The sequence below is a fragment of the Pogoniulus pusillus genome, chromosome 8 (assembly GCF_015220805.1).
Source record: "Pogoniulus pusillus isolate bPogPus1 chromosome 8, bPogPus1.pri, whole genome shotgun sequence".
NCBI lineage: Eukaryota > Metazoa > Chordata > Aves > Piciformes > Lybiidae > Pogoniulus > Pogoniulus pusillus.
In genome coordinates, this window is record NC_087271.1 from 16,048,230 (window position 1) to 16,063,072 (window position 14,843).

The following is a 14,843-nucleotide window of genomic DNA, read 5'->3' on the forward strand; positions in this document are numbered from 1 at the left end:
AGACTTTACCCATTTCAGTGACCTGCCTGCCTAAGCACTTTGGCACTTTGCCTTACAGCATCCCAACCTGCTGTTAACAGAAGATCAGATTTTAAATTGTGGCTGTGGCAGTTTGGTTGTGGTAATGAAATAAGATGATTTTTTTTCATTTGGCCAGTGTAAACAAACTACTGATTCTGTTCACTTGTTTGCTGCTTTTTTCTTTCCTTCTTTGTTGTTGTTGTTTTTAATTATTTTTCACTCCACTACAGTTTTTCTACTACTTTGAAATCAAATTCCATTTCATTCTTTAATCAGAATAATTATTTCAATATCACTTTAAAAGTTGAGCATTCCCTTTTGAGCAGTCTGAAATTCTACATCAGTGTAGGCATATATATTTTTAATTGAATGTGATTATTGTTAGAGTTTTCACTCTTCGCTGCAGTCTTTTATACTTCAGCAACAGAAGAAATACTGCATTTTCTTTTTGTGCATGTTTACAAGATTTTATATATATATATATCATAGAGTGTTAGGAGTTGGAAAGGATCTTTGAAGATCTTGTAGTCCCAACTCCTCTGCCAGAGTAGGATCAGAGAATCAAGTGCAAGGTTGCACAGGAACACATCCAGACGGGACTGGAAGGGCTCCAGAGATGGAGATTCCACAACCTCTCTGGGCAGCCTGTGCCAGGGCTCTGTCACTCTTACAGTCAAGAAGTTCTTTCTCATGTTGAGGGTGGAACTTCCTGTGCTGCAGTTTCCATCCCTTGCCCCTTGTCCTATGCCAGGGCACAAGTGAGCATAGACTGTTCTTGTCTCTTCCCTCCTGACCCCCAGCCCTCAGCTATTTACAGACATTACTCAGATCTCCTCTCAGTTTTCTCCTCTGCAGACTACCCATCCCCAGTGCTCTCAACCTTTCCTCCAGTCCCTTCAGCATCCTTGTAGCCCTCCCTTGGACTCTCTCCAGTAGATCACTCTCCCTCTTGAACTGGGGACCCCAGAACTGGATGCTGTATTCCAAGTGGGGCCTCACTAGACTAGGGCAATCACCTTTACAGTCAAGAAGCTCTTCCTCGTGTTGAGGTGGAACTTCCTGTGCTGGAGTTTACATCCATATGTATGTTTGCATGTATACACACACACACACGCAGAGACTATAGTAACTTTGATTCCTTTACAGGTTCAAATGTTTACTTGAGAAGAGAGCTTATTTGTTGGGGAGACAGTGTGAAACTGCGTTATGGTAACAAACCTGAAGACTGCCCGTACCTCTGGGAACACATGAAAAAATACACTGAAATCACTGCCAGACACTTCCATGGCGTTCGTCTTGACAACTGTCACTCGACACCAATTCATGTAGCTGAGGTACGCAAAGTCAGCCACGACTGCTACAAAGCCACTTTGATCTGTGAAGTTAGTCCTCTGCTCTTGCTGTAGAAATCTTAGCTGCAGAAGTCTGATGAGGCAAGGCTGAGAGAGCTGGGGGTGTTCAGCCTAGAGAAGAGGAGACTCAGGAGGGTCCTTATCACACTCTACAACTACTTGAAGGGAAGGTGTATTGAAGTGGGGGATGGGCTCTTCCCTCAGGCAACTTGTGACAAGAGGAAAGGGCAAGGCCTGAAACTGCACCAGAGGAGGTTTAAGCTGGATGTTAGGAAGCACTTCCTGAGGGAAAGGGGAATTAGACACTGGAATGGACTGCCCAGGGAGGTGGTGGAGTTGCCATTCTTAGAGGTATTTAAGGAAAGCTTGGATGTGGCACTTGTTGCCACGGTCTGGTCAGTGTGATGGTGTTAGATCATAGGCTGGGCTTGGGTCATCTCAGAGGTCCGTTCCAGCCTCAATAATTCTGTGATTCTGTAATCTGCAGAATTGACATGGCAGAGGTTAAGTGTGAACGAACCTTCCTCATAGTCCAGCAAGATTTCTTGGCTGTTTATGTTTAGGTGTGGTTTTAGCTGCTTTAAATAGAGTACTGTAGCTATTGTATCTTTTAATTCTCCACTTTAACTGAAATACTGCAGATGCAAATGGACTTGGCTAACTTTTTTCCCTTATGTAGCTTTGGATTCAGTGCAGTGAGTGCCGGCACTCAATATGTCTATTTTAGCTGAGGTCATTGTCAAGACTTGGTTGAAAGACTTCAGTGTTTTTTTGCCATGGGTATTTTGCTATTGCAGAATCAAACAGGGAATGGTTTATTTCCCAGAATTTTAAAGCTTGTAAAGAAAACCTGCAGTAAGTTCTGTGTGGCAGGTTTATGCTTAGATTGGAGCCTCTTAGGCCTCACTGTATCCAGAATGGATTACTAGGCAGGTACTTGCCTAGTAAATTTGTCTTGATTAGTGCAGCTTGTTAGTGCTTCACCTTAATGTGGTTACAGAGCTGATGTAAATCTGTGAAGAGCTATCTAGAACAAGTTGATTTGCCTGCGAGAAGTTGTGACTCTTAAATGCAGCCAGTTCAAAACTTCTGCCATTTATTGGTACTATTTTTGGAATGGTAACTTCAAAGGCTTAAACTCAAGTCTTCCTCAGTTTACTTACCTTAACAGATGACATTTTTTAATGCAAACTTTGTTCTTGTATTTTGAGGTAAGAGCTTGTTTAAAAACAAAGTTGCATTTAGCTTCAGGTAATGGGAGAATTTCCTAGGATTACTCAGTCCATAAATAGCTTTGTAAAATATAAGCATGGACTTATGAATCTTACCTGTTATTAATTGTCTTTTCATGAACTGCATATGTGAACACAGAATTGTCAAGGCTAAAAGGGACCTCAAAGATCATCTAGTTCCAACCCCCCTGCCATGGGCAGGGACACCTCACACTAGATCAGGTTGCCCACAGCCACATCCAGCCTGGCATTAAAGACCTCCAGGGGTGGGGCTTCTACCACCTCCCCAGGCAACGTGTTCCTGTGTCTCACCACCCTCGTACTGAAGAACTTCCTAACATCCAGTCTGGGTCTACCCACTTCTAGTTTTGCTCCATTCCCCAGTCCTATCATCACCTGACACCCTAAAAAGTTCCTCACCAACTTTCTGGTAGCTCCCTTCAGATACTGGAAGGCTGTAAGAAGGTCTCCTCAGAGCCTCCTCCAGACTGAACAGCCCCCACTCTTTCAGTCTGTCCTCACAGGAGAGGATTTCCAGCCCTCTGCTCATCCTGGTGGCCCCTCTCTGGACACACCCCAGCACATCCTTAATCCTTTCTATAACAGGGGCTCCAGAGATGGATACAGTACTCCAGGTGGGGTCTCATCAGAGTGGTGCAGAAGGGCAGAATCCCCTCCTTCAACCTGCTGACCACACTTCGCTTGATGCAGCCCAGGATCTGGTTGGCTCTCTGGGCTGCAAGTGCACACTAGCAGCTCATGTTGAGCTTCTTATCCACCAGCACCCCCACATCCCTCTCCCCAGGGCTTCTTTCAAGTCAGTTATTGCCCAGCCTATATCAATACTTGGGATTGCCCTGATCTAGCTGCAAGACCTTACACTTGGTCTTGTTGAACCTCAAGAGCCTGGCATAGGCCCACCTCTCCAGCCTGTCCAGGTTCCCCTGGATGGATCCCTTCCCTCCCGCTTGTCAGCTGCACCGCACAGCTTAGTGTCACTGGTGAACTTGCTGAGGGTGCCTCAATCCCACTGTCCATGGCACCAACGAAGATGTTGAACAAGATTTGCCTGAGTACTGATCCTTGAGGGACTCATCTGTTTGGTTAGCATTTGTGTTAATGATTGCACATACACAGCTGACAATGGATGCCTTGCATTAAAAAATGTGTTATGCTCTATAGGAGATGCTAGCAACAGCCAGGTCAGTCAGACCTAATCTGTATGTGGTAGCTGAACTCTTCACGGGCAGTGAGTACCTTGACAATATTTTTGTCAACCGCTTGGGAATTACCAGCCTGATTAGAGGTACAATAAATACCTAGGGTGGTTGTGTATGGTTTGCAGTTTTTAATATGGAACTAACATTGGTATGCTTTGTTTTTTCCTATTTTCCTGCATATTTCCTGCATATTCCTATTTTCTTGCATATTCATGTTCTTTGCTTATGCAATTACCTTTTCTTCTTCATGTTCTGTTTAACTTCTCCTACGTTTTGTGCTGATTCTTACTTACACTTCTGTGTCCTCTTCCATGTGACCATTTTATTTGTTCCTTAATTTTGGCTTTCTATTTATCCTTGCTGCATGGCGTTTTCCTATTGTCCAATCCCTGCCTAGCTTTGAAACTTGTCCTTTTTTGTATCTACCTTTCCCCTTTCTGTGGCTTTTTTGGCTGTGCTTTTTGCAGTACATGCTGGACACAGCTAGAAAATTGCGAGCCGATTTGTATGTAGTGGCTGAGCTGTTCACAGGAAATGAGGAGCTGGACAATATCTTTGTGAACAGGCTGGGCATTAGCTCCTTAATAAGAGGTAGGCTTGTTGTATGTGTGGTCTCTTTCCACATTATAGGTGATGTGCTTTTTCCAAGGAAGAGGTTGCTTCTGGATGATGCACTTCTGATTTCACGGAGTATGAAGTTAAGAGTACAGGTTTTATATTGTGACTTTTTGGATACTGAGCAAAAGTACAGTACTAGCTGTTAAAAAAAACACCAACCAGGAAACATCCTGTATTAGTTTGCAGAAGGCTAAATAATTTGCTCTTGTTCTAGCAATAGAAAAAGAAGTTGTAGCACAGTTCTGCTATGCAAGTGCTGCATCATATGTTTTTTGTTGCATGAATTTCACAAAGCACATGAGAAACAGTTTCAGGTCTCTGCTTATTTATCCACTTCTTTTTCCTCTTCTACCTTTATATTTTATAGTAAATGGAATCCTCCCAAGGTCGTGTGTCCACACTGGAGAATACAGTTGTAAATGCTTTTGCAGTTTTTACTTTGTTTTTAATTGTTGAAGACCCCAGAATAACAACTGTAAAAGGCTGCGTTGATGTCTCTGTGCTTGCGGTACCCTCTGGTATTCTTATGCAAACGTTTACCTATGTTGTTCTTTAGAGGCAATGACAGCTTACAACAGCCACGAGGAGGGAAGGCTGGTTTATCGTTTTGGTGGGGAGCCCGTTGGCTCTTTTGTTCAGCCACGTTTGAGGCCTTTGGTGCCAGCGATTGCTCATGCTCTCTTCATGGATATTACACATGATAATGAATGCCCAATTCAGGTAAGCTCCTGAACAGAAAACCGAAGTTTGCGTTTAAGGTTTTCTGAATTGATACTGCTGAAACATAGGAGAGCTTGTTGCAACCTATATGGGGCTGGGTTTTTTTCTTTTGCTTTTTGAGAAATAGTCAGAAAAAGTGTTTCAGATCTTCAAGATTTCATTCAGATAATAAAATTTTATAACAGCTTCCTCTGGTTTTGAAGAGCTTGTCTTCTAAGGGAAAAAGTATACAAAGCTACTAACGAGCTGGTTTGATTCTTTCATTCCATCTACTACCAAGTAGTTCTGTCTCTGCTTGTGCACTTGGTCTCCTAAGCTCCTGTTGTACAGGACAGAATGAGAGTGAGTGGTAGGCATTGGAGTATTTTTGAGGATTTCTCTTAAGTTGCTTTGGTTGCTGTATTTGTAGTAAATTTTTAGTAATTCTGTTGCAGTTGAAAAAACTCTGATTAGTAACTCCTCTGTTAAACTGAATCTGTCTTCTGTATGCTGGATTGGGAGGGCTGATTTACATCTTGGTTTCACTGTCTGTTACCTGTTTGTTTTTTAACGTAGCACCGCTCCGCGTATGATGCTCTGCCTAGTGCAATGATCGTTTCCATGGCATGCTGTGCTACAGGGAGCACCAAAGGCTACGATGAACTAGTGCCACACCAGGTATGTCTACCACTCAGTTTCAGAGTTAATTTAGAAAATGTGAAGTTTATTCTTCTTCTAGGACAGAATTTTCCTTGCTGATTGGATGACCGCGAATCAAGGGTATGGCAAATGGGTGCTGCATGCCATCTGGGCAGATCACAGCCTCACAGGATGTTAGGGGTAGGAAGGGACCTCTGGAGATCTTCCAGTCCAAGCTCCCTGCCAGAGCAGGACCAGAGAATCTAGTGCAGGTTGCCCAGGAACACATCCAGACAGGTCTGGAAAGGCTCCAGAGAAGGAGACTTCATAACCACTCTGTTCCGGTGCTCCAACACCCTCACACTCAGTGTTGCGGTGAAACTTCTTATGTTCAAATTTGTGTCCACTATTTCTTGTCTTGTTACTGCACACTACTGAAAAGAGATTGGCCCCATCCACTTGACACCCACCCCTCAGATATTGATAGACATTGTTCAAATCCCTTCTCAGTCTTCTCTAGCCTGAACAGTCCTGAGGCTCAGTGTCTCTTCATAGGGGAGGTGCTCAAGTCCCCTAGTCATCCTTGTCCTTGGTCAAATAAGGGCTGAAGCATATCTCTTAGGAGGAAGGGCAGAAAGATCTGTGGCTGTTAGGCCTGCAGAAAGGGAATCTTTTTGATATTGAAAGGGGGAGTGTCAAGAGAATGAGGCCAGGCTCTTTTCAGTAATGCCTAACAATAGGATAAGAAGCAGCAGACACAAATTGGATCACAAAGGGTTCTGTCTCAATATGAGGAAAAACTTCTACTCTAAAGGTAACATAGCACTGGAACAGGCTACCCATAGAGGCTGTGGAGTCTTTTTTTTCCTACTTGAGAGTCCAGTACAGACTCACACAAATGCAGAAGGCAGTGGAACTTATTCCTTACAAGGAGAACCTGAGGGAGCTGGGGCTCTGCTGCTTGGAGAGGAGGACTCTGAGGGGTGACCTTATTCCTGGTTATAAAGATGTAAAGGTGAGTGCCAAGAGGATGGAGCCAGGCTCTGTTGGGTGATGCCAAATGACAGGCCAAGGGGCAATGGTGGAAGCTGAGGCATAGGAAGGTCCCTGGAAACATGAGGAAAAATGCCCTGGAACAGGCTGCCCCAAGTGGGTTGTGGAGTCTGCCTCTCTGAAGATGACCTGCTCGGGTGTGTTCCTCTGTGATCTGGTGTAGGTGATCCTGCTGTGGCAGAGGGGTTGGACTGGATGAGACTCAGAGATGACTTCCAACCTCTGACATTCTGTAAGAGATTTCAAACTTACCTGGACAAGTCATCCTGGGCAGCCTGCACCCAGAGGTCTTTTCCAATCCCTGTCATTCTGTGATGCTGTATGATACTTTTTAATGTTGTTTATATGAGATTCCAAGCAGTTTACTAGCAGGCATTGCTTTAAGATTGTCCAATGTCATATGAAACATGAATTCTTGTGTAGTTGTGACCTCCAGCTCTGGTGTGTTTTGTTGTTTGTTTGTTTTTCAGAGAGTTAATATTTGCTTAAACTTTAATTGCTTTGCAGATCTCTGTGGTATCTGAAGAAAGGTTTTATTCAAAATGGAATCCAGCAGCACATCTGTCTTCTGGTGAAGTTAATTTCCAAACAGGAATTCTAGCAGGAAGGCTAGCCATAAACAGGCTGCATCAAGAGCTGGGGGCTAAAGGCTTTAATCAGGCAAGAAGCAAGAGTAACGTTGTGATTTCTGCATGTTCTGTGTTCTGAACGAGCCCAGTTGCAATGTTTGCCTTTTCTAGGTGTACGTAGATCAAGTTGACGAAGACATAGTGGCTGTGACAAGGCACTGCCCTAACACACACCAGTCTGTTGTGGCTGTGAGTCGAACTGCCTTCAGGGATCCTAAAACTTCCTTCTACAGTAAAGAAGTACCTGAAATGTGTATCCCAGGTAATTGGATTTCTTTTCAAGAGATGGCAGGTACACAAAAAAACATTTCAAAGGTATTCCAAATACAGACTTTTTAACTCCAAACACAAGGGAATCAATGCAAGAATTTTCAGTATATAACACTCCTGTTAAGTTTTACTACCATGCATGCACCAACAGTGGTTAAAGAAACAACACCAAACCTACCCTGTTTAGGATTTTCAAAGAAACACATATTGAGGATGCTTCGTGCTAGAAACTTCCCAGAAGGCTATGGGGTTTTTTAATGATCTTGTTTGTGAACTGGTAAGAAACAGGTAAAGGGAAGATGATTAATTGTGCAGACTGAGAGGTCAGTTGCTGTTTATTATATGTTTTGTACTGGGAGAAAAAGGCTAAAGGGAACAGAGTCTCCTCAGCAAGTCTGATGATGATGCTAGGCTGAGACACCTGAAGGCTGTGCAGCCAGTCAGAGAGACTTGGACAGACTGAGAGCTGGGTAGAGAGGAACCTAATGAGGTTCAACAAGAGTAAGTGCAGAGTCCTGCACCTGGGAAGGAACAATAAACTGCAGCAGTACAGACTGGGAGGTGGTCTGCTGGAGAGCAGCCCTGTGGAAAAGGACCTGGGAGTGCTGGTGGCCAAGAAGCTGTCCATGGGACAGGAATGTGCCCTGGTGGCCAAGAAGGCCAGTGACGTCCTGGGCATTAAGAAGAGTGTGTCCAGCAGATGAAGGGAGCTTCTCCTCCCACTCTGCTCTGCCATGGTGAGGCCACCTCTGGAATATTGCATCCAGTTCTGGGCTCCCCAGTTCAAGAGGAACAGAGAAGAACTTCTTCCTAATATAATCTCAATTTGCCTTCCTCTAGCTTGGATCCATTACCCCCCCAGTCCTATCACTAACTGACACCATAAAAAGTCTCTCAACAGCTTTCTTGGGGAAACTAGAAGTGGATAGATTCAGATTGGATGTTAGGAAGAAGTTCTTCACCATGAGGGTAATGAGACACTGGCACATGTTTCCCAGGGAAGTGGTGGAAGCCTCATTCCTGGAGGTTTTTAAGGCCAGGCTGGATGAGACCTTGAGCAACCTGATCTAGAGGGAAGTGTCCCTGTGTGTGGCAGAGGTGTTGCAACTGGATTTTCTGTGAGGTCTTTTCCAGACATGACAATTCTGTGATTTTATGCTGCATTTCACTAATTGTTGGCTAATTTTTATGGTTGATTTTAAAATAAAACAACAGGATTGCAGTTTTGCATACAATAGAGCCCATGAGATAGGATATTTAAGAGAATTTCCCACATGTTTTGCCACCTGTGCTTGCTCTTCAGCTGTACAATGAGAGATTTGTTTCGAGTCTTTCGGTTCATAATTTTACATTTTGCTTCATGTTTTCTAACTAATAACTTTTCATTTGAAGTATCTTAACAGCTGCAACATGATTTAACTTTTCTTAGGAAAAATAGAAGAAGTAGTACTTGAGGCCAGGACTGTTGAGAGAAAAGCTAGGCCTTACGAGAAAGATCAACGCTTTGTAAATGGGTTGCCTAATTTCACAGTGGAACTCCGAGAGCATATCCAGGTAAATTAGCTTCCTTCACCTATTATCACAATGCAGTATTTTGGGGCTTAGGATGGTTTGTGTGAGAAAGTGTTACTGATTTGTGCAAAATTAATGCTGATTTTTAATTTTGATATTCAGGTGAAAACTATAAACAACTATTAAACTTGGGTTTTTTAATATTAAGTCTTGCTAGAACACTTATTTACAAGGTTGAAATGCACAGTTGGGTGTTTACACACAGAGAAACAGATGATTTAGAGCAATTAAGGAAAACCAGAAATGCAAACAATTTAAACAGTTGGAAAGGGAATCCTGCAGTTTATATGCCACTTGCTCTCTAGACGGGGGACCTGAGAGGCTCCTTGTTGCTAGGGCAGAAGGCACAATAAAGTAACTTTAATAACAAAGAGGCTTTTTAGAATATTTCCTCACAAAATTGTACCTCCTGATTTCTGGGGCTGCATTATAGTCTCAGAACACTCAGAATCTGAGTTGCTGTTGGTGGTTTGAAAGCCGTTAGAGGCTTTTAGACTTTTCCCCTAAATCTCCAGAAGGGTGGTGAGGGGTTTAGCACAGTCTCTGACCTCATCTTGACTCCTTCCAGGCCAGACGGTGTACAGGCAGACACAATGTCTTACTGGTGGTTTATTCTTGCCAGGGTGTGAAGACACTTACTGCCTTCTCCTGGTAACTTTGAGGCACAGCAAAGTTTCCAGGTGAACAGGCTTGAACACCTAAGCTTGTAACCCGTCAAAGCTGAGCTGGAGCATAAGGCAGAGCAGAACACAAGGAAGCAAAAGCACGTTGAGGCAGAGAGCATGAGCAAAGCAAAGAGCATGTTGTTTACAACAGTTTGCCCGAGTGTAATGGCTCCTTTGGTCACAGAGATTCACCAATCAGAATGGCACTTTGCCAAAACTGACCATATTGGGAGAAGTCAGGAGTTCCCTTATTTGGGAAAACACAGGCCATGCCTAAACAAATACATATGCATCTCATTTACCACTGCAGGGCAGAACAAGTCTGGGCAAGTCTTGGCCTCTCAGCCTGGGTGTCTCCAAGCCTTTTGTCTTCTCTCCCTCGCTCTGCACCCCCCTTTTAAGCAGAGGGGACCCTGGGATCATGCCTGGGCAAGCCAGAAAATGTATTAGGCCTATATTTGCCTTCCATGGCAGAAAGACAGCATTGAATTTCAGTTGCACATGTGTTTTTCTTTCCCAAGGTTAAAGACAGTAAAATCATAAAGCAAGCTGGAACTGCCATAAAAGGGCCAAATGAATTTGTCCAAGAAATAGAATTTGAAAGATTAACACCAGGAAGCATAATAGTATTCAGGTATGTTACTGTAATTGCTGAATGGCTGCATTAATTACAATAGAATTACAGGATTCTTTATTTTAAAACCTAAGAGTAGTTATTGTAGGTGTTACCTTTTGTCATGGGTCTTTAAGAACACCACCGAGTTCCTTAAGGCCCTCCAGAAAGGGCTACCTAAATCCAGGGCTTGGACACCAGAAAGTGTAATTCACCACACTGGTGAGACCCCACCTGGAGTACTGTGTCTGGAGCCCCTATTAAAAAAGGGATATGGAGGTGCTGGAACGTGTCCAGAGAAGGGCCACGAGGACGATCAGAGGGCCAGAGCTGCTCTGATATGAGGAGAGACTGAGGGAGTTGGGGTTGCTCTGTCTGGAGAGGAGAAGGCTCCAAAGTGACCTCATTATGACCTTCCAATATCTTAAGAAGGCCTACAAGAAAGCTCGGGAGGGACTTTATGGGATGACAGGTTGTGATAGGACTGGGGGAATATAACCAAGCTAGAAATGGGTAGATTCAGACTGGATGTTAGGAAGTTCTTCAGCATGAGGGTGGTGAGACCCTGGAAGGGTGGATGCCCTGTCCCTGAAGGTGTTTAAGCCCAGGCTGGATGAGGCTTTAGAGAGCCTGATCCAGTGTGAGGTGTCCCTTCCCATGGCAGGGGGGTTGGAACTGGATGATTCTTGTGGTCCCTTCCACACCTGACTGATTCTATGATTGTTATTTCATTCCCAAGAGCCCTGCATCTCTATAAAAATGGACATTTCTGTCTGGCTCTTCCCCTCTTCCTTCCCTCTCTGCTCCAGTGAGGGAGCTCAGAGCTTTATCTTGGATTTGTGGTAGGAGAGTGAGGCCTGAGTCAACCTTGACAATGCTGCCAACTGGGACCTGGAGCAGCCTGGCTGGCAGTGGAGCTGGCAAGCAGAATTTGCAGCTGTGTTACTTGAGTATGGGGGAGGCAGAGAGGCAGGGTAGAGGAGAGGGTTGTTTGTGGCCTGGGTTTTTGGGCTGCTTTGGTGAAGATTTTTGACAGCTTTGGCCTAAGGAGGTTTTTTGGAGAACCATGGCCAAGATAGACTATGAATTTTGTGAGTTTTATATGCTTTGTACTGTTATATGTAGTTATGATTAATTCTTCCATTTAAACTTCTAATTCTCTTCAATCCATTTACTTTACTACTCTCAGGAGGAGTAAAGAGCATCTGTTTTGACTTCTTATACCAAGACATCTTTTCTGTATGTTAATGCATCCTTATTCACAGGGTTAGCCTTGACCCAAAGGCTCAGGAAGCTGTTGGTGTACTCCGCAATCACTTGATCCAGTTCAGCCCTCATTTCAAATCCGGAAGTCTTCCTGATGACCATTCAGCCCCTGTATTAAAAACATTGTTTTCTTCGTGAGTGTTCTTTAAGTTTCTGAAACAAGAGGGCTACAGTGGGAGCAAGGAACAGCTTTGTAGAATTAGAGTGATAATTTTGGTTTGGGTTGTTTTCATTTTTTTGTTGGTATAGATGCATTTGGGTTGTGAGAATGCAATAAAAGCTTTGGGGTACTCTTTTTATATGTATAATACTAACCAGGGTTAATACCTAAAGTCTTCCGAGGCTGTTTTGTTCCTGTTCTGTGTAATTGCTCCTTAAAGTCCACTTAGTAACATGGAGTGTTTGTCAGTGTTGGGTTTGGGGTTTGTGCTCAGTACTGTGTTTCTAAATAAATGCCAAAACATCTAAGCAGAGGGGCTTGGAACATCTGGAAAACCAAGCTCTTAATTTCCAAGATTAATTGGTGAGAGTTGTTTATATTTAATTATATTGATACTAGTCTGAGTCTAGTGTTGATTGTGAAGACCTTTCTCCATTTCCCTACTAATGTTGCTTTTGGGGTTTGAATTTTTTTTTTCTCCACTTTTTTCTTTTTTTTAGCATTGCATCTAAACTAACTTTGGCTGACCTAAATCAAGTTCTGTATAGATGTGAAGCAGAAGAACAAGAAGATGGTGGAGGTTGTTACAACATACCTAACTGGTCACCACTGAAGTATGCAGGCCTCCAAGGTAACAGCTGGGGCATTTTTTTTTTCTATCAAGGGAAAAATCAGAATAGAACTGCACAATCTAGATCATACCTTAGGGCTGGTTTAAGACTAGTGCCATGTTTTGGATAAACCCCAGGAAGTTCTTTCTGTTTGACTGTGCTACTAATCACCAGTCGTACCCAGGAATCAATCACAGAATGTTAGATGAGGGGTTGGGAGTGACCTCGAAAGCTCATCCAGTCCAACTCCCCTGTCAGAGCAGGATAACCTTGAGCAGATCACACAGGAACATATCCAGGCAGCTCTTGAATATCTCCAGAGAGGGAGACTCCACAACCTCCCTGGGCAGCGTGTTCCAGGGCTCTGTCACCCTCACAGTGAAAAATCCTCCTCATGTTTCCATGGAACTTCCTATACTTCAACTTCCACCACTGCTCCTTGTCCTGTTGTTGGGTATCATCCAGCAGAGCCTGGCTCCAGCCTTCTGGCACTCACTTTTACATCTTTATAACCAAGAATGAGGCCATCACTGAGGCTCCTCTTCTCCAAGCTAAAGAGGCCTAGCTCCTTCAGGCTCTCCTTGTAAGGAAGATGTCTGTTCTCATAATTTGTGTGGCTCTGTGCTGAACTCTCTCAAGCAGTTCCCTGAAGTTCTTCTTGAACTGAACAGCCCAGAACTGGACACAATATTCAAGATGTGGCCTAAGCAGGACAGAGTAGAGACGGAGTAGAACCTCTCTCAACCTACTAACCACAGCCCTCCTAATACACCCCAGGCTGGCATTGGCCTTCTTTGTCACCAACGCACATTGCTGGCTCATAGTCAACCTCCAGATCCTTATCCCATTCACTGCTCTCCAGCAGGTCAGTCCCCAACCTACACTGGTGCATGGGGCTGTTCTTTCCCAGGTGCAGGACTCTGCACTTGCCCTTGCTGAATTTCATTAAGCTCAGTACTCTGGGCTGCTGTATTAAAACCAATACCCTTGCTTTTAAAAAAAAGTAAACCTCCAATGGAAATTCGAAGTAATTGAACCCTAGATGATAGTAGATTATGGAGGAGAGTTGGATCATTTAGCAAATGTATGAATTCCATTGTGCTAATTATTCCACAGCAATTTTCACAACTGTCTGGGATCTACACTGTGGAAACTGCGATTGAGTAGTTACCCTAGAGGTTCCACAAGAGCAAGAGCAGGGTTCTGCACCGGGCTGGAACAATCCTCACTAGCAGTAGAGCCTGGGGAAGGAGGTGATAGAAAGCAGCCCTGAGGAAAAGGACTTGGGGGTGCTGGTGGGTGAGAAGCTGGGCATGAACAGGCAGTGTGAGCTTGCAGCACAGAAGGCCAGTGGCAGCCTGGGCTGCATCCAAAGCAGCTCTGCCAGCAGATTCAGAGAGGGGATTCTGCCGCTTTACTCTGGTGAGACCTCAGCTGGAGTACTCTGTCCAGCTCTGGAGCCCTCAATACAAAAAAAACATGGACCTTATGAAGTGGGTCCCGAGGAGGCCATGAAAATAATCAGGGATTGGAGCAGCTCTGCTATGAGGACAGGCTGAGGGAGCTGGGGGTGTTCAGCCTGGAGAAGAGAAGGCTCCAAGGAGACCTCATAGAGATTGTCCAATACCCAAAATGGGCTAGAAGAAGGCTGGAGAGAGACTGTTTGCAGGGGCCTACAGGGACAGGATAAGGGCAATGGCTTCAAACTAGTGCAGAGCAGATTTAGATTGGATGTTAGGAACAAGTTCTTTACTATGAGGGTGGTGGAACACTGTAACAGATTATTTAGGGAGGCAGTTGGGGCTCTACTCCTGGAGGTGTTCAAACTGAGGGTAGACAGGACTGTGGGCAACCTGATCTAGTTGAGGATGTCCCTGCTGAGTGCAGAGGGATTGGACTGGATGAGCTTTGTAGGTCCCTTCCAACCCATCTCATTCTATGGATCTGTGATCAAGAGAAGCAATGTAGCCATATCCAGTTGGAGAGTATGCTTTTCCTCTTGAGTGCTAATTCCCAATTAAGAAAAGGTTGTGTCTTCTAACGTAGAGTTGGGTTTGTGTTTTCAGGGTTAATGTCAGTGATGGCAGACATTAGGCCAAAGAATGACTTGGGTCACCCACTTTGTGATAATTTAAGATCTGGAGACTGGATGATTGATTACGTCAGTAATCGTCTGATTTCACGTGCAGGAGCCTGTGCAGAAGTGAGTAGAATCTTCTTTGA

General features: G+C 44.2%; 1 protein-coding gene across 3 annotated transcripts in view; it reads left to right on the plus strand.

Moving 5' to 3' along the window:
* AGL (amylo-alpha-1, 6-glucosidase, 4-alpha-glucanotransferase) overlaps positions 1–14,843 on the plus strand; it is a 52,047-nt gene that overhangs the window by 15,718 nt on the left and 21,486 nt on the right. For 2 of the 3 annotated variants that reach the window (XM_064147344.1, XM_064147345.1), the window contains exons 12-22: positions 1,168–1,355; positions 4,293–4,416; positions 5,000–5,163; positions 5,719–5,820; positions 7,342–7,494; positions 7,575–7,755; positions 9,163–9,287; positions 10,492–10,604; positions 11,849–11,983; positions 12,510–12,640; positions 14,687–14,823. In XM_064147344.1, coding sequence (XP_064003414.1) covers positions 1,168–1,355; positions 4,293–4,416; positions 5,000–5,163; positions 5,719–5,820; positions 7,342–7,494; positions 7,575–7,755; positions 9,163–9,287; positions 10,492–10,604; positions 11,849–11,983; positions 12,510–12,640; positions 14,687–14,823 — 1,553 coding nt within the window. The remainder of the gene's footprint in view (positions 1–1,167; positions 1,356–4,292; positions 4,417–4,999; positions 5,164–5,718; positions 5,821–7,341; positions 7,495–7,574; positions 7,756–9,162; positions 9,288–10,491; positions 10,605–11,848; positions 11,984–12,509; positions 12,641–14,686; positions 14,824–14,843) is intronic. The other variant, XM_064147346.1, reaches the window with a different exon arrangement.